The sequence below is a fragment of the Meriones unguiculatus genome, chromosome 3 (genome assembly GCF_030254825.1).
Source record: "Meriones unguiculatus strain TT.TT164.6M chromosome 3, Bangor_MerUng_6.1, whole genome shotgun sequence".
Taxonomy (NCBI): Eukaryota; Metazoa; Chordata; class Mammalia; order Rodentia; family Muridae; genus Meriones; species Meriones unguiculatus.
Window position 1 is genome coordinate 136777943 of NC_083351.1, and position 27318 is coordinate 136805260.

The following is a 27318-nucleotide window of genomic DNA, read 5'->3' on the forward strand; positions in this document are numbered from 1 at the left end:
TAAGGCAGTAGGACCCTGTAAATGACATATGCTTGACAAGCACATGCACGGCCCACCATAGCGCCTTCGATCAAGAACACTACAAAGGAAAGGCAGGCACATCTCTCAACTTGAGGTCAGCCTGCTCTAAATGACGGAAAAAAGAACGAAGTAAAAGTGGGGATGGCAAGACGGCTTAGCCAATAAGGGCACCTGGCACCAAGTCAGACAATCTGAATTTGATCCCAGGACCCACATGATAGAAAAGAAGAACCAACTTCCACAAGTTGCCCTCTAACGTTCACATATGAACCATGGCACTCGCATGGCCCCACCTACACATACTACACAACAAACGACTAAATATGTAAATCAATGTCATTTCAAAAGAAAGTAAAACGGACCGAACTTCACTTCACACTGTGTCAAATCCCAGCCAAATGCGTCCACAGAGGAAAGACATGTTCTTCAAGGTGAGCTGAATCCGCAGGTGAGCTGAATCCGCACGTTTGCTTCTGCTCACTTCCCTTTCACTTCTGTTCCTCTCCACTCCTCAGGTATGATAATGCCCTGCTACCCTATGACCCTCTGCTTCGAGGAGTCACTCAAACGTCAGCTCTCTCCCAGCAGTTAGAAATGTATCTACCTTTCTTCAGTAAACTAAAAGCAGTGAGCCTTAGAAAAGAAGCAAACCACACAATCAGCTGTCTATGAGCTCAGTCCTTTCTTTCTCAGGCATTATTCACTGTCTCCTTTCCCTTGAGACATTGTCTCTCACTGGTCTGAAACTCACTAGTATGCTAGGCTGGCTTGCCACTGAGCCCCACAGATCCGCTCATGTCCACTGCCACACACCAGGATTCAACAAGCATCACCAGACCTGGCTTTGGGATTACGTATACACACCAGGAATCAAGCTCAGGGTGGCCACACTATCTTCCCGCCCCTAAAAGATCACTGTTTACCCCTGAAGTTTTAAGTTCAAGGCAATTTATTTGCATAAATATATAGAACTTGCTATGTCACTGAACAACTTAGTCCAATGGCAAATGAACACTCAATGATATGGTTTAATTCTCGATTTTCATTATCTTCTTCAGTATAGACTTCTGCCTGGAAGCATGCTGGAACCGTTCCTACTCCAACCAGAAGCCAAGTAGAGATTCATTCCATAGTTCCAGCTTTAATTTACATAAAATTGTACTTTCTGTTTTTCAAGACAGTGTTTCTCTGTGTAGCCCAGGCCGTCCTGGACTCGCTTTGTAGACCAGGCTGTACTGGAACTCACAGAGATCTGCCTGCCTGAGTGCTGGGATTACAGGCAACTGTGACTTTTCTTACTATTCTCTATACTGGTTTGAGTGAGAAATAGTTTTGGGCACTTGAACATCTGGTCCCCAGCTGATAGCACTATCTGAAGAGGTGAAAGTCGAGAGGACTTTCTAGAGTAAGTATGTCACCAAGGAGGGCTTTGAAGCTTAAATCCATAACATCACCTTCAGACTGCTCCCTACCTCATGACTGCAGCTCAATACATGAGCACTCAACTTCCTCCTCCTATGACTATGCTTGCTGCCATGCCTCCAATCTGCCATCACAGACGACAAATATCAACCCCCTCCTTCTTCAAGTTGTATTAGTCACGGTGATTTATCAGTATCAAATTATGTATCTCCAGAAAGCAGCACACAGCACCCGGCGCACTAACTCACCGGTATTTTTAACCAGTGAAGCTCACAAGAATCCTCGCTCCCTGTAACTTTCTTTTAACTTAACTTTACACGGGTTTTAGTAATAACAACAACAAACAAACAGAAAAATTGGCTCAGCAGATTAAGGAGCCTGCCACCAAGGCTGACTGCCTAAGCTCACTCCTTGGGTTCCATATGATAAACTCACTCCTGCAAGCTTTCCTCTGATTCCCACAACTGTACTGTGGGACAACAGCCCCCTCACCCTCACACACAAGATAAATATGTTAAGTACTCAAACAAACACACACTATTTGGTCTGCCCCTCACTGACAAAGCAACCTATTTCATCTTAAAATGAAGCCTGTTCAGCTTTTCTCAGTTAAACTCAGTCCAGTTCCCTTTGGGTTCCTCATGTGGTTTCAGTGACACTGAGCCCAAAGGCTCTGACAGACTTGTTAAGAGCTGCACCTGATAGCAGGTCCTCTGCTCCATGCTGACTAGTCTGCATTTCTGTAACTCTTTGCTGAATGGTTCAAGTACTCCAAAATCCTATTTTCAGGCCACCTGCCCAAATCCCATTTAAAATTCAGTTTGTGAAGCTAAATACAACACTCAGGATATGACAGGCCAGGTATCCTTGGAGGGGACAAAAACAAATTAAGAGGCTAATCACTCCACTTCCACCACTTCCAGTGCCCAGTTCTCCTTTCCTGAGGCAGGGTTTCACTATGTATCCCAGAAGCATATGCAGCCTGACACAACACTCGACTTAGTCTGCTTTGCACGGCTTTGCTTTTCAGACAGGGTCTCTCTACACAGCCCTGGCTGACCTGGAACTTACTCTATAGACCAGGCTGGCCTCAAACTCAAGAGACCTACCTGTCTCTGCCTCCAGAGTGCTGGGATTGTAGACTTACACCACCATGTCCAGGCGAAACATCAAGCACCCTCACTATCAGCACTCTAGATCCAGTCTAATCAAGATTAGTTTTGATTGCTGGGGAATGTCTGAACAAAACCCTCAACAAGTTTTAAGAATTTAATCAGAGCAAGTGGTGGTGCCACACGCCTTTGATCCCAGAAGTAAGGAGGCAGAAGCAGGGAGATCTCTGTGAGTTCGAGGCGAGCCTGGTCTGTTGTGAGTTCTAGGATAGCTAGGGCTATGCAGACAAACCCTGTGTTGAAAAACAAACAAATAAAAAAGAATTTAATCTGAAACATAAATATTTACTTCAACTCCCTATGTTGCTAACACATTGTATTAATAGGCAACATGGAATAAATATGAATTTCAAGACCTCACAAATATTTCATTTTCACAGCAGTTACAAAATCAAAAACTTCAGAACCTTAATGAGAGGCCAGAGAGACAGCTCTTAGAGAAGACCCAAGTTCAGTGCCAGGCGCCCACCCAGCGCCCATGTCACCTGACACCAGCTACAGGGTGATCTGCTGTCACTTCCTAGCTCTTAAAGAACCTGTACCTGTGTGTACACACACACACACACAGCATTAAAAACAGCATAAACCTTTAAAATTACAAAGAAATTTAATGATTACCTGTGGTTCAAAACCCATGTCAAACATTCTGTCTGCTTCATCTAAAACAACATATGTCACTCTTCGGAGATTTGTGACACGACCTAAGGTGAGAAGAGAAAAGAAAGACAAAAAGAAAACTAACTATCAGTCACAATTCATGATGACAACCAAGAACTTTTAAAAAAAAAACCATAAAGGGAACTAAAATGCCTGACTTAGCAGAGGGGTAGGTTAGGTTTCTTTAAACATTGAAAAGAAACTTTGGTCTAAAATCTTAATCTAGTGGCAAGTACTTTCTGACAATGGGTACATGAGGCCCTTTATTTTGTCAAACTCGTCTCTTGCATACCATCATAGGGCCTGAAGAACCTGTAAAATTCAGAAAACAGCCCTCTCCAAAACACATCATAAAACTAAGACTGAGATGAAGCATCGAGCCACATCAGCCATTATCTGACAGCATCACCTAGAAAAAAACATATTAGAGATTACAGCGTATGTGTGGAAAGCAGGTTCAGGTGCTAACTACTTCAGAGGCAGAAAACCTCTCTCTACTGCTTTATATCCTACTTCCATACAGTTAGAAGCGCCTTAAATGGGCACATCAAACCATTAAAAAGAAACTGCTCAAAATCACTGGTAACAATATTCGACATAAACCTTAAATAGTAAGTGCATTACATACAAATATACTTTTCTATACAAAGACACACATTACATTATTAATCACTGCCACTGGTTTAAATCAATAGCCTGGCTTCTTAACCAGTTAAACTAAAAATACAGAAAAGCTTTTCTCCAAAGATCAATATACTAAGCATTGCTATCAACTGCAGAACCTGGCAGAAATATGTATAAAAGTTATTAAAAGATAAGCAAAATAGACACATAAAGGGAAAAGGTAAAATTAATCAGGGTGGATTTTAGGAGATTTAATTAATATAATAGTGAGGAAAAAAACAAGGGATTATTCAGTCAGCATTCACCCCCAAACCTTCATCCGCTCTACAAGCGCAAGGCCTCACCAAACCACCTCAGGGAGAGTGCCGCCTACCCAAGCTTCAGGCGGAACACTAGTACAAGCATGCACTTCTTGGGCCCAACATTCAGTCCCATACAGACTGAACGCTGCAATGGAAACCTCCAAAAGCTGTTCCTTCAAAGACTAAAGAGCTAATGTCCACACTAACATCTCCAGCCGCCAGAGCCTCGAAGGTAGAACAGCATTAGGTCACCTACCTTTGACGTTAACGTCTCGGAAGCCCAGGTCTATAAATCCTCAAGGGCCTTTCTCCACAGAAGTTAAATAATGTCAACAGTTTAGTATCAGTTTTGATAGGGAATATTTTAACAAAGCATAACATTTGAGCTAAAAACATGCAGTATTTACAAAAGACATATTTCTTGAAGCTGCAATAACTTAATTTGTCTATTAGTATAAAATACTAGCTCCCACGGAAAATTTTGTAAAAGACTATGATGCCACCTCTCTTTCTTTCTCTCTCTCTCTTTTCCTGGTTTTTCAAGATAATGTTTTTCTGTGTAGCTTGGCTGACCTGGACTCAACTTGTAAACCAGGCTGGCCTCGAACTCACAGAAATCCGCCTGCCTCTTCCTCTCTGAGTGTTGGGATTACAGGCATGCGCCACTGTGCCCAGCTGATGCCACCTTTTTAATAGCAAGGATAAACAATACAACAATAAAACGAGCCAAGTTAAATACTAATAAGGTTCTACAGAGTAAGTTGTGAAAGAAATTGATATCAAAATCTTATTAATACTTCCAACAATAACTGTGTTACAATTCACATTTAAGATATTAAAATATTACTTTTTTTTAAGATATTACAGCTTTAAGAAGAAACACAGAAACCCTCTGCTGGTTTCTCATATCTGCTTTAACAAGAACATGTCAAGTTCAAAACAGAAAACAAATAATAAAATACCCGTGACTTACCACTGTTAGCTGCTAACATGTCGATCATTCGACCAGGTGTGCAAACAATAATTTCAGCACCTCTTTTCAGCTCAGCAATCTAATGAAACAGGATGAAATTTTACAGTATAGTCACTGCTACTTCTTAAACAGATGTGAAAACAGTGCACTGACCCTTGCATGGCTCTAACGAGTTAGACAGAATCTGAGGAGAAGACTGGAGGCCACCACGTGACCAGTGAGGCTGCTAGATCACTGACAGATAGGGAGCAGCAGGACGGCAACTTGAAACTTTGTAAATTTGTAAAGAACTTTACAAATTTTAATTTGCAACTATTGCTCAAACCCAAGAAAGAAACATAAGAATAAGCGATATAATATATATTCTAGTACAGAGATCAATGCTTTCCATATTTAGGAAACCACATCTTCAGTTTTCTTAGCCACAGCAGCATTTTCAAATAGAGCAGACAATGAAAGAGCGCTGCAGACACCTAGCCTCTGCTTTGGGCCCCACATCCCTACCTTATGCATGCACGCACTAGGCCATCTTCTCTGCTTTATGTGGTTGGGTGTTTCCTCTGCACTTATGTCTATGAAGCACATATGTGCAGTGGCTGCAGAGACCAGAAGAGGGCACTGGATCCCCATGGAACTAAAATTAGGATGGCTTTGAGTGGTGATGCAGGTGCTCTGGGAATCAAACCTAGGTTCTCTAGAGGAGCAGGCAGAGCTCTTAGCCACTGAGCCAGCTCTCCAACCCTAAAGCAATTATGGTTTCTGGAATCTTGGCCTGGATGTCATCTCTGTAGTTACAGGAACTACCAGGGTGACTTTTTCTGTAGCAAACATTCCACATGAGCTACTGTTTCCTACATGTGTTTGCATCTTTCAGAAAGTCTATCACAGGGCTAGTGATATGGTGCAGTGGGTAAAGGTGCTCATTGCCAAGTCTAACAACCAAGTTCAAGTCCCAGATCCCACATGGTGAAAGGAGAGAACTGACTCCTACATGCTGTCTTCTGACTATGACACATGTGCAGTGGCATGTGCACATGGGCAAACATACAGAAGCAAGTTCACACACATGCGCCCCCACACACAGCCCAAATATGAATGAAAACTTAACAAGGAAACATAGCGCCTCTCCAGCAGAACTGAGGCTGCCCTGGCAGAGATCACATTCACACACAGGCCGCTCTGCCATGCTTCCACTTCCTTCCTGTCCCTTGTCTGACAGGGTCTGAGGGGCTTCTCTAATCCCAATGCTAAGGTGAGGCTGGCAGCAGCGCCCTCTTCTGCCCCTGGCCTGTGGCAAAAGCACATGCACTCAATGCTCACTGCAGAGGCTTTAAAACACGTTTCCCTTATTGCGGCTTTTGAAACTGTTTTATTGCCAGGAGTGGCGGCACACTTGCAATCCCAGGATTACTTGGAAGATGGGAGAAGAAAGATCAGAAAATCAAGGTCATCCTTGGCTACACACCAAGTTCAAAGTCAGCCTGGGCTACCAGAAATCCTGTCACAAACACACACACAATTTGTTTTATACTCAAACAGTGGTGGTACCCGCCTTTAATCCTAGACACAGAGGCAGATAGATCTCTGTGAATTCGAGGATAGTCTGGTCTACAGAAAGAGTTCCCTGACAGCCAGAGAAACCCTGTGTCAAAGAAAAGTGTTTCTTACTTCAGGCTGTGTTCTCAAATAAACTAGCAAAAACGAACAGTTCAAGTATTTAAAATAGCAGACAAGTGAACACTCCCAAGGCATGTTTTTACAACACTAGTTATAAAGTAAGTTTTCCTGCTAGACATGGTGGTGTATGCCTTTAATCCCAGCACTTGGGAGGCTGAGGCAGGAGAACCTCTGTGAGTTCAAGGCCAGCCTAATTACAAAGTGAGTTCCAGGACAGCCAGTGCTACAGAATAGACAGATCCTGTCATGAAAAAAATGCCAAATCAAAGACAGTCAAGGTTGGCTTAAATCTTGCTCCATGTCACTAGGAATGGAGACGAGAGCATTACTGTCTTTTTAAAGACAGTAAAACATGGCATTACTGGCATCTTTTAAAGAAGCCAGCATGCATTAGAGACAGTACCTGTTGGACTGGGAATTACAGACTTAGATTCTGAGCCAACTCCATCTCCAATTAACGTAGTTAATCAACTTATTTCAGCATTCTGAATAATTTTTCACTTATAAAGTGGAAAAACAGACATGCTTTCTCTGGCAGGAGGACATGTTAATGCTAATAATAATTTCAAAATCTGTATTAGACACATTGTTACTTTTTCTTTCCTCCCCTAGGTTTTCTGAGAAATAATTAACAACAAACTGTGTGTTGGGAGCCAGAAGGCTGTGGTTCACCAGCACAGAGCTGCCCGCCCACCTTTGCATTCAAGGGACTCTGGGTTCAATAATACTCAAGCAAACGCACGCACACGCACGCACACACACACTCACAAAACCCACTTTAGATATGTAAATGATATGCAATACACATGGTAAAATGATTAACACAATCAAGTCGTGGATCATATCCCAGAACCACCAATTTTTGTCTGTTGTGGAAAGAATCTTCCAGATTACAACGCTGGCAAATTTCAATCTCTAGCAGCATTATTAGCTGTTAGGCCTGGGAACAGGCGTACAGAACATGTGCTCAGGGCAATCCATCATTCATTCTCCCGAGATCAGGGGTATAAGACAGGGTCTCGCATGTACACCTGCCTGGCCTAGAACTCATTACATATACAAAGCCAGTTTCTATCATACACTGTTTTGGGGACAGGTTTCTGTGTAGTTCTGAGGCCTCGAGGTCACAACTTTACTTCTTCCATCTTAACACTGGGCCACAGGCACACAATTCATTCTGCAATGATTTTCACACCAAGTACCTCCAAGATTTTAAGGACAATCACTTACATTCAAACATCAAGCACTACAACAAAAGAATCACTTCTTAACTCATTGGATCAGTCAACCAGAAAAGACAGAAAGACTGAGTGCTTTATTCTAACTACCTGCTCGCTGATTCCTGTCCCTCCATACACACAGACCACTCTGAGTCCCAAGGTCTTCGAAAACTTCTTACATTCTTTAGTGATCTGTAAAGCCAGCTCTCGAGTTGGAGTCATGATGACAGCTGAAAAGATAAACACGTCAAAAGCCTAATCACCCCAATTCTTAAGGAGATGCTTTAAAGCACTAAATTAAGCTCTGCAGCACAATTCGTGTCTCACAGTAAAACTTGTTTGTTTCCTCTCTACGAAGTCTGAAAATTGTGTTTCAGAAGCTTAGTAACAGCAGAGACTGAGGCAAAGGGGAAAGAGATTCTTTCCCTACAAGAAAAGTGAACTACAAGAAAAGTGAACAGCATACTTAACCCTCAGAAAAATACTTGAAAAAAATGCAAATAGTTTTCAACAGCAAATCACAGAACAAAGAGGATCAAATGGCTCAGTGTGCTACACAAGCCACAAGCTGCTCCCCAAACACACTTTGTTCTGAAAGGCTGTGACAGAGAATACAGCATGCCTTGTATAGGCACAAAAAAAGCACATTTCCCCACTCAAATATGCAAATAGTAACTGCAAAAATGAGAAGAAATCTTAGTCTGGAAACTTCATCCTACATGAAACAGTGGCCAAGAACCCCTGAGGGAGATTCAGTCCTCCTCCTGTACCGAGTCTGGGATGCACACCTCAACATGAGCAAACTGACGGATGCCCAAGGGCTCTACCTGCCGGATCACAGTTTTAACACTGAGCTGTGCCAGCCTGGTTTTGTACTTCTGAGATGTCACTCCAGAGCTCTGAAGATTCTCACTCCACCTGCTGGTAAGGGGAAATCAGCCCCAAACTGGTGTATTGATAAAGGAAATGCACATGAAGACATCTTTATTGTCACGATTAATAACTTTCTGAGGTAACAACGAACACAGTGAAGAATCATGAAATGAGAAGACTTGTACCTATTGGCCCCTCTCCTTCTTCTAATGACCTCTGATCCATGATGTGTCTAAACATGGGCAAAAGAAAGGCAATGGTTTTTCCACTTCCTGTCTTGGCAATGCCAATCAAGTCTCGTCCAGACATGATAGCTGGAATTGCTTGACTTTGGATTGGTGTGGGTTTTTCATAGCCATGCCTTAAAAAGAAACAAACAAACAAAATGCAATGTAACAATCACGCTCATTAAACCCCCGTAGAGGACAGACACATCAGCTTTTCTAAATGTGACATATCCACCTAATAAAGTATTATTTGGTGGAGAGCAGAAAAGGCCAAAGGCCGGGCAGGCAAGCCAGCTTAGTGAGAATGTGCTTGCATCCAGGCCAGAACCCAGGTAGACACCTAGATCCCACAGGGGGCGAGAAAGAACAGACTCCCAGAGTTCTCTCTTCTAACCTCTGTGCACACACCTGACACGGTGTGCATGCTCAAGGCGGCAAGTAATAAAACACATGGAACAAATGAAAAAAAACATGTAAAGGCCCAGTGTGTGGCAGACACCTTTTTTTAATTTCAGCACGCAGGAGGCAGGGGCAAGAGCACCTGTGAGTTCAAGGCCAGTGTGGTCTATGTATTGAGTTCGAGGACAGCCAGGGCTACACAGAGAGATGCCATCTCAAAACAAAATAAACCAAAACAACAAAAAACACATTTAAAAGAATTTTTTTTTTTAAATTTCACTTATGGATATAACTGAGGTCCAGAGAATACCTGTGTGAAAGGGCTACTGTGAGAAGCAGGACACTGAAAAGTACAGATAACCATCAGCCACTTACTTTTTGAGGGAATTTAGTATCTTCATGGAAATTCCACATTGTACCCATGATTTAATCGGCTTGGGACAGCCTTTTCCTTTTACTGTGATGCCCTCCATTTCCAAGCGAAACACATTGACCTCTAGAAAACAAAGCCCCGTTAGAAAGCTCTTACTGGTGCCACCTACCTATACTGACTAGGTGGGTCAGTGTCAACACCCTGACCCCTCTTTAAGGGCTATGGAATAAAATCTCACAGCCACACAAGAGAAACACTAAAGCTCAGAGAGACAAAGTCATTACTACTTCAAAAAAGGAAGAACGTAAAATACCCCAATTTTAACACTTCGGTTTTCATGTTTCCAGCAACTGCAACAAAATAGTGACTGATTGACAACACTATCACCTGTTCTGACTGAGTTGCCTAGATTGCCTTTACATAACCAACAACAGATTGACAACTGTCAGTCACACCAATTGTCTCACTTACCAACAAGCCAATGGAAACTTTCTATCTGCATCTTACATGAACAGTACTTTTATCCCTAAGAACAACAACTATGTGACTAGGTCTGTTTTACTCTTTTTAAAAATTCTTCTGAACACACCTCAGGCCTGTGCAGTCCCCTGCGGGGGGTGAAGTGTGTGCTCCTCTGAGGTCACCACAGGGAATGAACAAGTGAGCAGAAACAGCTTACCCTCTTGAGACATTTTTGCTAGTTCTGGAACTTCAACATAAAAATTTTTTCTGAACGGCTCATATTCAATTTTCCCATGATCAACTGGTTCTAGAAGCTTCCTCTGCTTTGTCTGGTACCCTGTGAGGGCTGTCTGAAGGTCAACTTCCTCCTCCTCTGAAGAGTACTTGAATGTTGGAAAACAAAGAGAAAGTCCATTACTCGTTTCCCCCACCAACAGACAACAGTCCTGGCAGTCACAGAGCCCCTCTCGCCAAGGAACCAGTCCACGGTGCGTGGCAGATCGTGTGCTATCCAACCCATCCCCGTGTTGCTCCAGGAACCTTACAACTGCATAATCTCAAGTAAGAGCACAAGCTCAAGTAAGAACGTCCGTTATTATGGAAATAAGGAAACCGACTTCTTAAAAGCTTTTTTTCTTTAGTCTAAGTTTTTAAAAGTACTACAGGCCTCAGAAATGCATTCTCAGAGATGCCATTAAGTTTTGCTATTGTTTTCCTTAGTAGGATCTTAACAGCATAGGTCAGCAGAAAGAAGCGTCACTCATTTTGCTGCTACACTATCCTGTGCTGCCTGCCTGAGAAGGGCCGATAAAGAGGAGGAAAGAGAAAGGAAGACACAAGAGAGGACGAAGGGTTCCAGACTATCCCACAGCTGCACACAGTTAGACTGTAACACAGAGAGTAGCAGAATATGCCCCAACAGTAGTCTGTGCAGCATGAGCATGAACCAGGTCAGAATGAACGGAGACTCACCTCCATGGCATCCTGGTCGTTTTCCATCAGCTCTCCCTTTTTTTTGTCAGAATCTACTACTGCTTTTTTGGTTGTTACCACAGTAACAACTTTTGTGACTGTTGGCCCAGACTTCTAAAATAAAAAAGAAGTACTAAAACATCTTGCAAAAGTAAAACAAAAGACTTTAAAATATGCAGACACTAGATACAAGACGTTAAATCCCACAACTGTCATTTAAACTTACATGACTGAAGTTTGAAGAACAAGAAAGCTGTGTTTTTGTTCTGTGTGAACTGTTTAATAGGACTTCCTAAGCACTCAAGATATGGTCACACACCCACAACGGACTCAGAATGTGAGTTTATATAACATCTTTAAATGTACTTTATGTGTACAGATATTTTGCACTACTTGTGAGCCTGATGCCAAAACAGTTTTTTCTGGAAACTGCAGTCGCACAGGGTTGTGTGCCACCACGCGGGTTCTGGGAACTGAACCTGGGTCCTCTGCAAGAGCAGCCAGTGCTCTTTACCACTGAGCCATCTCTCCAGCCCCAACACTACAAACACAGGCTCATTTCTCACTGTTATATACTGTTGAAATTCTACTCAATGACGTTTCGCTTATTAGACAATCCAGCATTGTTCTGAAGAACAATGAATTAAACAGACTGAGCTCTCCACTTCTTCGATGCCCAAAATGACATTTTTAATGCTTTTTCTTTCAAGTACTCGTCAGTCACAAAAAAAAAAAAAGGATCTTTCTAAAAAAATTTACTAATTTATGTGTATGCCTGCCTAGACCACCCGTACATGTAGTACCTGCCAATGCCAGAAGGGAGCATGGGAATCCCCTGTAACTGATCTACGAATGATTGTGAGCTACCATGTGGGTGCTGGGAATCAAACCTGGGCTTTCTGGAAGCGCAGCCGGTGCTCTTAAGTGCTTAGTCGTCTCTCTATACCTGGGACGGCATTCTTAACTCAAGACACTGTACTCTCTGGACTTGGCACATGGCTCAGGGGGAATGGTACTTGCTGCCAATCGAGAAAGGGGCATATTCCCACTTGCAAGTTGTCTTCTGACACCCACGACCCCAGGCACACTGTCATATGCACATGCCCAAATATACACTCAAGCACACACATAGGAAATAATGTAATGAAAACAATTTAATATAGGCTCCTCTGTTTTGGTTGGTTTTTTTTTGTTTTGTTTTGTTTTTGAGACAGGGTCTCTCTATGTCCTCCTGACTGTCCTGGAGCTCACTATACAGAACAGGCAGGCCTGGAGCTTGCAGAGATCCACCTGCCTCTGCCTCCCAAGAGCTGGGCTTAAAGCTGTGCACCACCATAGAGCCTAGAAAACCATACTAAGGTCTGGAATTTGGAAGCAAAGAGAGTGAGCACACAGTGATGAGAGCAGCTCTCTACATACCTTCTCATTCCCGGCACCACCCTTCACACTCCTCATGTTAAACTTCTTCACTTCTTCTTTCACTTCCTCCATGTAGGCATCTAATGGATCTAGCTCCTCGCCCTCCATCTCATTTCCCTCCTTCTCAGCTTCGGCAGGATCATCTTCGTCATCTGGAATGGCACAGTACACTTGCTTTGGGAATGCATTTCAGAAGGCAGTCACAGGCAGGCCAGGGAGATGCCTGTGGCACGAGCGCCTGCTGCACAGGCCTGGCTACCTGAGCTCACTCCCACATCCATTCTGTTACTTCCATCACTTTTCTCCCGCTGGGCAAGCATCCCTCAACCTGGCTTATCGTTCACTCTTTCCGCAGTTCATATGCTCACACCTGGAAGGTCTCACATTTTTAATATCGTGTGTATTACTATTACATAAAAGTGAGCAAAAAAATACTAGCAAATCACTTAATTGAAGAGAGGTAAAGAGTAATTATACTTAATGTATTTCTAAAGCTGGGACGCATATAGCTTGCAAATCTCAGAGTTCAAGGCCAGTTTGGTCTACAGAGGAAGTTCCAGGAGAGCCAGATCTACACAGTGAGCCCGTCTTGGGTGGGGGGGGAGCCAGACACAAGAAGACACCAATAGAATGACTGCACTATGAAAGACATGGACATATTCTCAGAGCCAGAAACCAGTGTAAGGCACAAGGGGCTGGGAGGCAGGATGGTTAGATCTTTAATGGATAGTTTTCTACCTGGGATGATGAAAGAGCTCTGGAAATGGACAGTGACGGTGGCTATACAATGCTGAATGTAGTGTGAATAAGTACACCTAACATTCTGCTTGAAATGATTAAAGTGGAATGAGAAAGTAGCTCCGTGCTAGGGCATTTGCTAAACATGCACATGGCCCTGACTTTGACCCTCAGGTTGATAGGGGCTGTAGACAAAAGGTTAAAATGTAAATACAGCATCATGCATATTTTCTACAATTTTGTTTATTGTTTGCTTGTTTTTGAGACAGGGTTTCTCTGTGTAGCCATGGCTGCCTTGAAACTTGTTCTGTAGACCAGGCTTGCCTCTGTGTAGGGTGTGCACCACCACTGCCCAGCTATGTTCCACAATTTGAAAAAAAGCATCACCCACATCCCAAATATACCATCATCATCTTCTAAACTCCACTTTTTCCCTTGTTTCATTTCTTCAATTTCCTTTTTCAGTTCTCCTATGTTTTCCATGGCCTTTTTACGCTGTTCTTCTCGCCATTTTTCCACTCTTTCTTTTCGTTTTCTCATTTCTTCCTCCAGCTTATTCTGGTCAAAGTTCTTTGGGCAGGGAAGGAGAAAAAAAAGTAGTAAAGTCAAAATCAGAATTAACAAGTGTACTCCACATGAGATTTAAGTAAGTTCTCCGAAATATTAAAAAAAGAAAATCGGATAAATTATATAAACATATAAATTCCTAAACACAAAACAGATTTAATAATCACACACTTTTATAATTATCCTATTATTCTATGAAAACCAAAGCCAGCAGAATGCCTCAGTAGATGCAGGTACTTGCTGCCAAGCCTGACGATCTGAATTCAATCCCAATGCTTCACATAGTGGAAAAATTAAGTCTTGAAGGTTAAACTGACTCCCACACAAAATAAATGTAATAATGGAATCACAAAGGCAGACCTTATCATTAGCACCTGTAAACCCAGCAGGCTAGGGTAGCTCCAGGCCAGCCTGAACTACATACTGCAGGACTCCGAGAAAGAGACGCAATGAGAAATGGAGGGATGGACAGAGAGTAAGGGTTGAATCACAGGAAAAAGCACTTTCAATTAAGAAATCCAAAGGACTGGCTGGAGAGGTGGCTCACCAGTTAAAAGCACTGGCTGCTCTTCCAGAGAACTTGAGCTTGATTCCCAGCACCCACATGGTGTCTCATAGCCACTTCTAACTCCAGTTCCAGGAATCTGGCACCCTATTCTGGCGGCACCAGGCACACAAGCAGCACACAGACATATAGGCTAAACACCCACACATAAAATAATTAAACAAAATCTAACAAGAACACTCACATAATTATCAATTAATCCCATTATGTTGATGAGAATCAATTCTGACATCCCTACACTGGCAAGGATGCTAGGAAAAGTACACTGTTGTATGCCTTAGCCCTTTTCATTTTACTTAGTTACGTGTGCCTGCCTCTGTGGGCACATATGCACAGCATGAGTGTAGCAGTCAACAGAAGACATAAAGTCCACCCTTTCTTCCTACCTTCATGTGGGTCCCTCAATTAAATTACAGGCCACCAGGCTTCTGTGACAACTGCTTTCCCACTAAACCACCTTGCTGGTCCTACTGAGCCTAGATTCTGTCTGGAGTCTAAATTCATACACCTTTTATTTTGGTTTTATTTGAGACATGATTTCTCTGTGTAGCTTTGGCTGTCCTGGACTTGCTTTGTAGACCAGGCTGGCCTCGAACTCACAGAGATCCACCTGCCTCTGCTTCCAAATGCTAGGATTACAAGCATGCATCGCCACACCAGGCTATCATATGTATGCTTTAGGCAAATTTGATACTGTGAATATGGATTGATCACATTTTCTAAGTAAAAACAATTAACATAAATATGCAACATTTCTCAGAAAGATTCTTGAAGACTTTTATCATTATCAATTACATAAAAATAAAAGAGCGTCATTAAATAATTTTGTTGTGAAAACAAGACTGCCATTTCAGGACTGTTGCAGCAACACGTACCCCAGCATCCTTCTCTTTCTCATCTTCCTTGTCATCTTTGTCTTTTTTCTTCTCTTTAGAACTGTCCCCACCTTCTGCTTTCTCTTTGGACCTAGACCTACCAAAGAACAAAACAGAGTTAGATAACATCCGTTTGGAAACACAAGAATCATTTCTTCTTCACTTTATTACAATGATTCAGTAATGCGTATGTGAGAAAGAGAGAGACAGAGATAGCATGTGGTGGTCAGGGAACAACTTGTAGATGTCAGGTCTCTCCTACATTTGGAACTAGGCATCAGAGTCAGGTGGAGCCTTAGCAATAACATCTTTATCGCTGAGCCATCTTGAAGTCCTACGATACCCACTTTACGACTATTTAATAGACTTAGACACATATTATTGAGTATGATGCTCAATAATAAATACCTAGGTATATGAGAAAAGTAAATATTTTGTAGCAAACAATACTAAATATTTGGAAATTTGTCTAAGAAAAACAATTACAAAACTTAAGAAAAAAATTTAGTAAATCACGTATGTAGTAGTACTTAAGATTACAACAGTCTTACATTTTGCCTTATGCCTCTAATAACAAAATAGCTTACTTTTAATGATATAAAATTAATCAAGACAGGTGTGGTGGCGCACACCTGTAATCCCAGCACTCGGGGAGCAAAGGCAGGCAGATCTCTGTGAGTTTAGCCTGGTCTACAGTGTGAGTCTAGGACAGCCAGGGCTACACACAGAAACCCGGTCTTGAAAAAACAAAATTAATTAATCAATGTCAGGCTAGAGAGATGGTTCACCGTTAAATACACTTAAAGACCCAAGTTCAGTTCCAAGTAAGCCTATAGAGCATAACCAGTTCCAGGTGCCCTCTTCTGGCCTCTACAGGTACTGCATGCAGACACACATGCAGGTGAAACACTCATATACAGAATATAAAAAATAACCAAACTCTTTCTTCTTCACGATAATCTCCAGTACAAACTTCTATGACATAAACTTCCACAAGAAGTTCTAGTGTAATAAGAATTACCAGCTTTTTTGCCATTTACTTTGTTCTCTGTTCTGCTCGGGGCTGTTCTGTGAACACAGTGACTTTACCACAGAGCAGCAAATGTTCCTAGCACACGGCTGCTCTTCTTTTTGGTTTTCCGTGTAGCCCTGGCTGACCTGGAACTTGCCCTGGAGACCACGCTGTCCTCAGACTGCATATTTATCGTGAGACCTTTTCTCCAGTCACTGCAACGTAACCTGACATCTACCGACCGGCTCTGAGCATGAGTGTGCATCGGGCTCTGCGAGTCCATCTCCACACAGACTCCTAACCCTGTCCAGACTCTTGAGACTGCCACTTTATGATGCATCTCTTTGGACACCGCACAGGGAGCCCTCCTCTCATTTTTCAGATTATGTCCTTTGTAGCTCTCATGTGTGTTCACAAGTATGTAGGTGTCTGTGCATGTGCGTGCAGGTGTAGAGTCGAGTCCAGAGCACAATCTGAGGTAGCATTCCTTAGGAGTGTCCACCTTACTTGATGAGTCCCACATCAGCCTGGAGGTTGCTGATTGGGGCTAGGCTGGCTGGCCAGCCCAACTGTTAAGTCTGTCCTCTCCCTGGTGCTGGGGTTACAAGTGCACACCATGCGCTGGGTTATCACCTGAGTTCTTGCCCGTGGGCTAAGGTCCTCAGGTACTCTACCCATTGGGCTAACTCACCCAGCCCCATTTCTAATCTTATGATCAGTTTATAAAATATCCTTTTATTCATGTCTGCTAAATTAAAAAACACAGATATGGGGGGTTTGTTTGTTTTAGTTTTGGTTTTTTGAGACAGGGTTTCTCTGTGTAGCCTTGGCTGTCCTGGACTTGATTTGCAGACCAGGCTGGGCTGGAACTCACAAGTGATCTGACTGCCTGTAATCCCTGATTGCTGTGATTAACATTCTAGCACAGATATGTTAAACTTAATAAAATGGGCTGGGAAGACTGCTTGGTGAGTAAGTTGCTTCCTACACAACCATGAGAATCTAAGTTTGGATCCACAGCCCCCATGTGAAGGAGAGCCATGAGATGAGTTTCCAGGAACTCACTGCAAACACCCCTGCCGAAGTCAGGGCACTGTCTTAAACACAAGGCAGAGAATACCTGAAGAAGACACCAAAGTACTGGTCTTTACACGTGCACACACAGACAAGTATACCATAAGCACACTCACATACCACAATTTTAGAAAAAGCGTAAACCGGGTGGTGGTGGTACTGGGAGGCAGAGGTAGGCAGATCTCTGAGTTCAAGGCCAGCATGGTTCACAGTGTGAGTTTCCAGAGAACTGGGGCTGCACAGAGAAACCCTGTCTCAAACACACACACAAAACAAAACAAAAACACAAAAAACAAATAGTAAAACTTTTTTCTAGGATTAAATAACCTTTCTCCTTAAATCTCATTAACATACACTAACTTTTTAATGTTACACCAATTTTTCTTTCTTGATGTAAACTCTATTAATTATGCTACTTACACGTGTTTGTGTGTGTGTGTATATATATATATAGTTTTATTTAGTATGCTAATCTTTATTTAAATGAAATATAATGTTCTTTTCCTATCCGTTTGTCAGTTTTTGGTTTTTGGCTGGGTTTTTTTTTTTTTTTTTTTTTTGAGACAGGGTTTCTCTGTGTAACCCTGGCTGTTCTGTAACTAACTCTGTAGACCAGGCTGGCCTTGAACTCAAGAGTGCCTCTGTCTCCTAAGTGCCAAGATAAAGATATGCACCACCATGCCCAGAATTAGGTTTATTCTTAATTTGAAAAATTGCTATTTATCACAAGTACAAATTGAAAACCCCAAAATGCAAAAATCTGAAACTACGTGTGTACTTAACATCTCAAGTAAAAATTTCACATCTAACTGCACACAGCAGGCTGCAGTCATGCAGACACACTAAAATATACAGAATGGGGGAAGGGCGGTTTAGCAGGAGGGTAACTGCTTAGCCTACACATTGCACTGGGCCAATCCCCAGCAGCACAAAATCAAAACAGCCACAGAAACCCTCCTTGTGCACTGTGTAAGATGCTCAGAAAAGACAAAATCTAGGTCGACATGGATAGCATTTCCAAGATACCTCTCATTAGACATATATAAATAACAAAATAGAGAAGCTCCTAACTGAGAACACTTCTCATCCCAGTATTTTAGACAAGAAGCAGTCAGCCAGGACCAACCAAAACACAAGAGCAACAACAAGAGCAGCAACCCCTATAAATGAAATTTTATCAAAGAAATAATCCAATAGAAAAATAAAGGAAAAAAAATGTGCCAGAGAGAAGCTCAGGGGTCATCGAGAGCTCTTACAGACAACATGGCCTTGGTTCCAGCACCCACAGGATGTGCAACTCCAGATGAAGAGAATCTGGCGCCCTCTTCAGACCTCAGCACAAGGTACACATGTGGTACACATACATGCAGGCAAATACTGAACACATAAAAATTAAGTTAAAATGATGACGTAAATTTTTGTAAGCTATAAACATGTGCTTCAGAGAAGAAATCCAAATGGCCCCTGAAGATGCAAAGACTGTCCAGCCTGACTAGCCATCATTAAGCACACAGGGAGTCATCTCTCCTGGGAGCCACCATCTTGGACACCAAAACCTCTCTGTAATGAAGTTCTTCCCATCAAGATCAAAAAACCCACTCTATAATCGCCTATCTAACCAGCTGGCAGACACTTAAAACTGACCAGCAAGGTTAGACACTGGGAAGGTATGGGGAAGAGAATCTCACACACTGTGGCGGAGCAGGAGGACAAACCCTCCAGAAAGCAACCTGCCATCGCCTCGTTACACAGAGCTGTGTCTGTGACCCAGAAGCCCCACTTCCAGATCTATTTCTTAGGAATGCTCAGGCCAAGGCATGCTAGGGCAGGTACACAGGAATAGTCACCAGCACGCAAAAGGCTGCAGGAGTCAGGGATTCAGCGCCAGTATGAGGTACCCCTTCTCAAAAAGCCTTAGGCTATGGGGATAGCTCAGAAGACAAACACCTGCCTCTAAAGCACAAGGTTTTGATTTTATGCCAAAATCGCAGAAAAAAGAAATGAGAAAGCAAGCTCAGGCTGTAACTGACCTTTTGCTACTTTGTTCCCCCCCACCCTCCCCATTTCAAACCATCCATTTCATCCATGGGAGAGAAATAAGGCTAGAGGAGAGAGACCTCTAAATCTAATTTATTTGACCATGACTACTAGCTAACCACAACCAACACCCCTGAGCAACCAATATCCATCCATCCCACCTATCAGGGCTCTAACATTTATATATTCTCTGAAAAGTTTCTACAATTCAAATGTCACACAATCACAGAAACCATCTGCACCTGGAAAAACCACACCTCTGCTGGAGCATGAGGCAAATCATAGTCCACTGCTGCAGACAGTCTGGAGCAGTCCCACACCCCACACCTGGCATTAAAATGAAAGCATAGTCATATAGTTCTGTTTTAAAAGAAACCAAAATTCCAGAATTCTCACTAAACAAGGCCCTCAAAGCCTAGCTACACACCAGTTCAATGGAGTACTAAGTTGTATATAGTAACACCACAGAACACTATTGAGCAACAAAACTGAACTACTGACAGAAGCAACAGAGACAACGCTCAAACGATGCTGAACAAAGCATGCAAGACTCTATTCCTGGAAAGTTAAAAACAAAGTAATCTAAGATGCACACACGGATGTCAAAACAACAGCGAAATGTCAACAGTGGCTTCATTCAGAGATGAATGTTAACACAAGATACTCGAGAGGCAAAGGACAACAGGACTGTACAGCAAGCTCCTGTCTCAATAAAGAAATAAGCTGGACAAGTGACTGGGATAATAAACTGAACTAATTATAAAATGCATATTCACATTCCCACAACCACGGTCAAGAGACAAACTGGGCTAGAGAGATGGCTCGGCAGCTGAAAGCACCAACTGCTCTTCGAGGAGTCTGGTTTGACTACTGCGCCAACACGGTGACTCCAAATGTCTGTGGCTCCCTTTTTGGGGATCCTACACCCTCTTCTGAAACCCACAGCCACCGGGTATACACACAGCACACAGATACACATTCATGCAAAACACCCATATACATAAAAAGAGATAGAAGTCAGTATTCTGTAATCTTCCATCTCACTTTCTTTTCATTTTCTTTGCTTTTCAGGTTCTCTCTGCAGAGCCCTTGCTGTCCTAAAACTCACTCTGCAGACCAGGCTGAACTCAAACTCAGAAATCTACCTGCCTCTGCCTCCCGACATGACCAAGGATTATTTTGAATTTCAAGAAATCCCAACAGTATTATACTGGCCTTGGTAAAAGGAAAGTACAACTTATAAAGGAAAACAAACAACAAAGGAGAGGTGCCAACAACTAAATAAAACAACATGAAACAGGTTCTTGGTTTTCATTGAAGTAGTAACACCAAGTGGTAGGAAACTGTGAGGAGCAAGCACACCAAACTGACAAGAGGCTCTCAACTGAGTGGTATTAGCATCACAAGAAATACACAATTACTACACACAAGCAAAGGCCACATGTTGCAACAGCAGTACAGTAAGGTATACCACGAAAGTGAAAAGGTATTTGTTAGGCTGCAGAGCTGACTCACTGGCTAAATTCATTTGCTGCTTTAAATTCAAGAAGGAGTTCAGTTCTCAGCACCCTCAACAGGTGTCTCACAACCACTTGTGACTCCAGCGCCCAAAAGATCTGAGGCCTCCTGCCTCCACTGGTACCTACACTCATATACACACCTACACAGGTATATATAAATCAACAAACAGCAATCTTTAAACAGTTGCCAACAAATATCTTAACTATCTGAGAAAACAACCTCAAAGGAACAAACACTGAGGCCAAAGATGTGCCTGAATGCAGAGGGCTTGCCCAGCATGGCAACCAGCAAGCCTGCTTCAAGTACTCATCACTGCCCCAAGGAAAGAAACTGAATTCCCGAAAAGATGTTTACAAAAGTTCTGACCCTTAACAAGATATACTAAATAAGGTTACAGTGTAGAGTGTAGGACCCACAGAATCTGCTGTTCTCTAACTGAAGTATAAACCCCATAACCTAATAAATAAAATGAAATAAAAAAATTTTTTTGAGCCAACAGCTCAAAGCAATTAATTACTGATAAGGATGAATTTAAAGAGAAACTAGAGACACAGGGAAGAGAATTAATACAGCAGGTCCAGTCCAATGATGGTGCTACCTATTCTCGGCCTTTTTGCTTTTGCTGCCAGGACTGGAGGACCTGGATCGCCGGCCCCGGCTTCGACTCCTTGAGCGCCTCCTATCTCGGCTCCGAGATCTTCTTCGCTCTCGGCTTCTGTCTCGTTCTCTACTTCTGGAACGCCTGAAAGGGAGAGTTTTCTTTTATTTTGTGGGCAAAGAGACTCATTATTTCAGATTATGACTGTCCCAAACTGAAAAAAGGTTCTTAAACTTAAGATCATTATTGAGGCAGAGTTCACAATTAGATACCAAGTCGGCAAAACAGGACAAGTGAAGCCAGTTCTTACAGAGGTCAATGGAAACATTCACAATGAAATTTGCTAACAAACCTAACAAGCTGTATAACAGATATTTCAAATCTACCATCTGGAGCATGAAAGCCCACAGCTGAGGCTGCAGCTAGCCCTGGGCACTCGCTGAGCTACGCAAGCCCTAGTCCTAGAAGGGAAATGGGGGGCCTGAGTCTAAGGAAGGAGGTGGGCAGACCCTGTGCTCAACGACCACAGTCTGAAAACTTGGAGGCAACATTTCTTCCCATGAGCTGCTCATTACCACATGACAATCCCCAACTCCGTGTTTCCTCATCTAGAAAATACAGAGAATTCACTGGCTTGGAACACAGGAGATCCACCTGCCTCTGACTCCCTAGGGCTGAGATTAAAGATACAATCACACCCACCTCTGTCTAACCAAACAATAGGGAAAAACAGGAGGCCCAGGAACAGACCAGAATTTCCAAACCACAACTCAGCAATGAAGGAGCCCAGTCCATCCAGTAAGGCCCAGAGACGAAATGTCTTACCTCAGGCGTTTCCTGTCCCTTGACCGAGATCTTCTTTTGTCCCTACTCCGAGACCTCTCTCTCCTTCTGTCTCTGTCTCGACTCCTAGAACGTCTGTCATCTCCACGTTTGCTTCTTTTGTCAGAGGGTGAGCGACTCCGAGAGCGACTTCCTGAGCGTCCTCGAGATGCTGAGCGCTTGCGGTAGTGGCTGCAAAGTGTCAAACCAAAGAGTACACTTAGCAGGCAGCATGTGCTTTATTTCTATGTTAAAAACCTCGGCAAATACAGAGGCTACAAAGGAAAAACCCTGTCAAAGGGGCTGGAGAGACAGACGCTCAGCAGTTAAAGCACTGGCCATTCTTCCAGAAGATAGCTTACATTCTGGTGAAGGAAGAGATGCTGGGCAAGTGAAGACACAAATGTACAAGTGTCAAGTACTGGACAGAGACAACCAGCTCAGAATAAAAGGAAGCAAATGGGAAGTCTGACATTTTATATCAGACAACCAACAAGGTCCTCACTAATAAAGTGACATTTCAGAGACTGTTGAAGGAAATGTAAGCAGGAGCCATGCAGGCATACAGGGGAGACCTTCCAGGCAGAACACACAAGAGTAAATTCAGGGGAAGGAATCTGGACTGGCACACAAGGGAATAGCAAGGAAGACAGTTAAGCAAGTTAGACCGTACACCAGATGTGTGGCACACACCTTCATCCTAGCATTTGGGAGGCAGAAGCAGGCAGATTTCTGAGTTCGAGGCCAGTCAGTACTGCAGAATGAGACTCTGTCTCAAAGAAAAAACTCAAAGAGATCGCCATGAGGCAAGACCAGAGAAATAACCAAGTGGTCAAATATGGAGCACCTCACAGGCACTTACAATGTCTGTGTCCTTTACCCTGAGTAAGATGAAAAGCTAATGGGCCACACCTGTTGGCAGACACCTCTCGTGCCAGCTAAGACTGAGGAGAGATCACTTATGTTAAACAGTTTCAGACCAGCAAGTTCCCATCTCTACAGAAATACATTTAATTAGTTCACTTATGCGCACATGTACATGCCTGAGTACACACATGTGCATCCCATGTGTGCAGGTGCCTAGGAAACCTGAAAACAGCAGTAAATCCCCAGAATGGGAGTTACAGACACCTGTGGGCCATGTGGGGCTGGGAACTGAATCTAGGTCCTTTGGAAGAACAGCCAGCACTTTCAACCACTGAGCCATCTCTCCAGCCCCATGAATAAAAATTCGTACAATAATAAAAAGAGGTGTTACTGGAAGAGTTTTAAACAAAACAGTGACATAACCTCAAGACAATTTTTGAAGTATTAATCAGCCAGGCATGTAACGCCAGCACTTGGAGGTGAAAGCAGGAGGACCAGCAGTTCAAAGCTAGCCTTGACTAAGAAATCTTGTATATAAAAAAACAACAGAGGAGGCAACAGTGGAAAAGAAAACAGGCAACCAGAGCCACCATCCAGGTTAAGAAACAGTGACCACTTAGGTCAGAACAGCAAGCATGGATGCTCAGAAATATCAAGATAGGCAATGAAAACAAAACCATGAAAGCACAAACACCAGCACTGACTCCAGGCAATGAGTTAAAGTCAAGGATAAGGGTGAAGGAGAACTGTTGGGTATCTCCACATGTGACTATAATAAACAGAAAAAAATGAGGCTGTGCTGGGGGAGAAGCCATGGTCTAGTACAGACCTGGCCTGTGTGAGGCACCAAGATCAATTCATAGCAGCCTTCAAGTCACCACCACCAAAAATGGCCAGTTACAAGGAAATGAACAATCTACTCACTCTCTGAGCCTTTTCAGTAGCTATCTTCTAGCCCTCTTCAATCGAAAACTGACTGTTGGAGCTATTTCTCAAACACCCTGTTCTTTCTCACCTCTAAGCCTTTCACTGTTCCAAGAACAAACCAAGACTATAAACCAGGAATGGCAGAAAGACAATAGTATAAAGGTAAAGGGAGAAAATGGACCTTCCTGTGAAAGGTCTGCAGAAGTTTTGACTTTCATCTATGACAGAAAATGGCCAGGTCTCAACTGTTAGGTCCCTAACTGCTGCAGGGCGTGGCTGGCATACCCTGCCCTCTACTTAGGAGCAGGGCATCCTGCTCCCAGGGGTCCTTCATTATATAACCCAGACATTTTTTTGTTCCATCTCCCTTTTGCTCCTGCCTTGGCCCTTCTCTATCTCTCCCCCCTTCCCTCTGTCACTTCCTCCCCCACTTCTCTTTATCTCCTCTCTTCTCCCCTCTCTCCCTCCTCCCTCTCCCACGATGCTCTCAGTAAACCTGCATTTGTTTAATATAGCTTCATCTTGCCATTAGCTCACTCCAATATTTAATTAGTCATTAACGTTATTTCTGAAGTGGCACTCGGGTTCCAGCATACTACTTACAACGGCAAGATCAAGAACGGTACTTCAGGGAGGGATCAATTTGAATCTGTCTGGGCAATAAACACTAAGGGCCTTAATTAATTCAGAGACATCAGGAGTGGGGAAATAGTGCAGTGGGAAGGACGCGTCAAATAACTGCATCCAGATCTCTGGTCTGGGTAGCCAGATAAAGAACAATGCCTTTGGGAGATTTAAAACATCGCCACAAGAACTGACTACGGTCAAAGTGACAGACCATTTGCCGTTAACCGGATAACGTTACAGGCTTCCTATATTTGCAAAATTTCAAGATGCTCCCCTCACACTTTCCTCATGTCCCAAAAACCTAAGTTGTAATCCAGTCAAGCGCTGTTACCATCAAAAGCAAGCAAAATTTTAATTCTCCCTAGACAGTGAACCATAGTATCTTTCAGACTATCTAGAAACTTATCAGTAACCTTTCAGGATGATGATGATGATGACGGTAGTAATACCTCGAGGTCCTGAAGTCGTTATCAAGATTCTAAAGTTTTGAAGACACCATATGCTTATCCCGCGGGAAGGGTTTTAAAAAAAAGAAACAGGTAAAGTAATACAGAATCTACCTGAGAAGTAAATGGCCATGAAACAGGTGTTTATTGCAACCCAATGAGAGCCAGTTGTACACATACTGCACGTGAGATTAAAAAAAAGAAAGAAAGAAAAAAGTGCCCACATGTTCCTTTTAAAAGACTCAGGAGGCCCACGCGGGCACGAAAGTAAACTAAAGTGGGCCCAAGCGACGTCGCAAAGGCCAGGTGGAAGGGGAGTGAGAGCGGGTTAGGGATGGCCGAGGGGAAGAGGCTGCGGGCTCAGTGAAGGGGCAGGATGAGGTGAGGAGGGCTGTTCCCGCTCAGGGCTGGACCCGGCTGTTGCACACACGGGGCCGTCTGCGGCCCTGCGCGCCGGCGGCGTGTCCTCCCAGCCGAGGTGAGCGGCGCCTCAGGGGCAACACGTCGGGCCAGCCCGCCCCCGCCGCGCCGCCACCTCCACACGCTCCTCTCCGAGCCCAGGGAAGCGGCCTCCGGGGACTCACCGAGACTCCCGGCCCATGCTGCCGGCCACCGGAAGGCCTGCGCCCTTCGGAACGACGCGCAGGCCTGTGAGGAGGACAAAGGGGGAAGGCACCCAGCCCTCACGGCGCCGAGCGAGGACCGAGCCTACTGAGCGCCCAAAGCTCCAGCACTGACCGCCATCAGAGCGCGGCCAACGAAAACAGGATGTGCCGGCGCCGGGGCGGAAGGAGGAAGCAGGCGGAAGGAAGCGGCTGCTCCGCAGCGCCTCCCACCGGCTGGAGGCCGCGCGGCGCGGGCCGCTTTTCCCGCGCAACTCGCTGGGCTGGTGAGGGCGATGGAGTGGGCCCTCAGCCAGGTCAGCCCTGCGAGGGTCTTTGATGCAGAGACCACCGGGGATTGAATTCAACCTGCGGCTGTCCCAGGGAGTGAGTTTGCTTGCATTAATCGGCAACAACTAATGCTACAACCACCTCCTTACGTGCTCCGTACTTGTTTATACATTCACATATTTCTTTGTGTGTATGCCAGATTCTGTGAGCTTAGTCTGAGTAGAGCAAATGACTAAAACCACAAGCAGAGTCACACTAAAGAGGGCAGAGTCTTCAAGATGAGACGTGCAGACTAAGAATCTGGTGAAGAAAGCTAAACTGAACTAAGGATTGTAATCGTTCTTAACACTCTACTGGGAGCTTTAGAAGAAAATTTTTAAAAAATGCATGATCCAATGCAATTGCTCCATAGATACGGCCCAAAGACACAGGAACCAGACAAAAATTTAACCACAGACCTTCCTCCTGCTTTAGCTCTTCCTCTGGATCACTCCTTTTCTGCTGATTATCATCATACTCAAATTTTTACCCTATCATTTAAAAGTTTTTACTTACTCAACTTCCCCCTTTACCTGAACAAAGAATCCATCTATGTAAGCCCTCCCAATGAGGGCTCCAATGACAGCCAACTGGCAAATCAGATTAATACATTCTTGAAGGGCCATGGATCACCCCTTTGGCTGACCCAACCATTATGATTTACTATAGTCTTTGGTGCCTACCCTTTCAAGTGTCTCACCAAGTTTCTCCAACAAAAACTGCAAGCTTTTGACGCCCAGGGGGTGATTAAATTCTTCATTTAATAGCCAGTCCCTATCCCACCTGCAAAGAACCTCAACACGCTCCTTCTACCACTGTAACTATTGACTTCTTCAGCTGGAAAAGACCCCCTGAAACTATGACCTTTCTCCTTTCTTTTCACTCTTCCAGCGTTGAGGTATATTGGGTAGTAGACT

The 27318-nt window shown here is 43.6% G+C and overlaps 1 protein-coding gene across 1 annotated transcript in view; it reads right to left on the reverse strand.

Moving 5' to 3' along the window:
* Ddx46 (DEAD-box helicase 46) overlaps positions 1-26245 on the reverse strand; it is a 45085-nt gene extending 18840 nt beyond the window's left edge. Inside the window, exons 1-13 of the mRNA XM_021659697.2 lie at positions 26054-26245; positions 22606-22794; positions 21781-21924; positions 15539-15635; positions 13936-14101; positions 12794-12945; positions 11375-11488; positions 10620-10785; positions 9943-10063; positions 9127-9302; positions 8177-8298; positions 5172-5250; positions 3234-3316 (exon numbers count right to left, since the gene is read on the reverse strand). Coding sequence (XP_021515372.1) covers positions 3234-3316; positions 5172-5250; positions 8177-8298; positions 9127-9302; positions 9943-10063; positions 10620-10785; positions 11375-11488; positions 12794-12945; positions 13936-14101; positions 15539-15635; positions 21781-21924; positions 22606-22794; positions 26054-26070 — 1626 coding nt within the window. The 5' untranslated portion in view covers positions 26071-26245. The remainder of the gene's footprint in view (positions 1-3233; positions 3317-5171; positions 5251-8176; positions 8299-9126; positions 9303-9942; positions 10064-10619; positions 10786-11374; positions 11489-12793; positions 12946-13935; positions 14102-15538; positions 15636-21780; positions 21925-22605; positions 22795-26053) is intronic.
* Positions 26246-27318: the final 1073 nt, after the last annotated feature.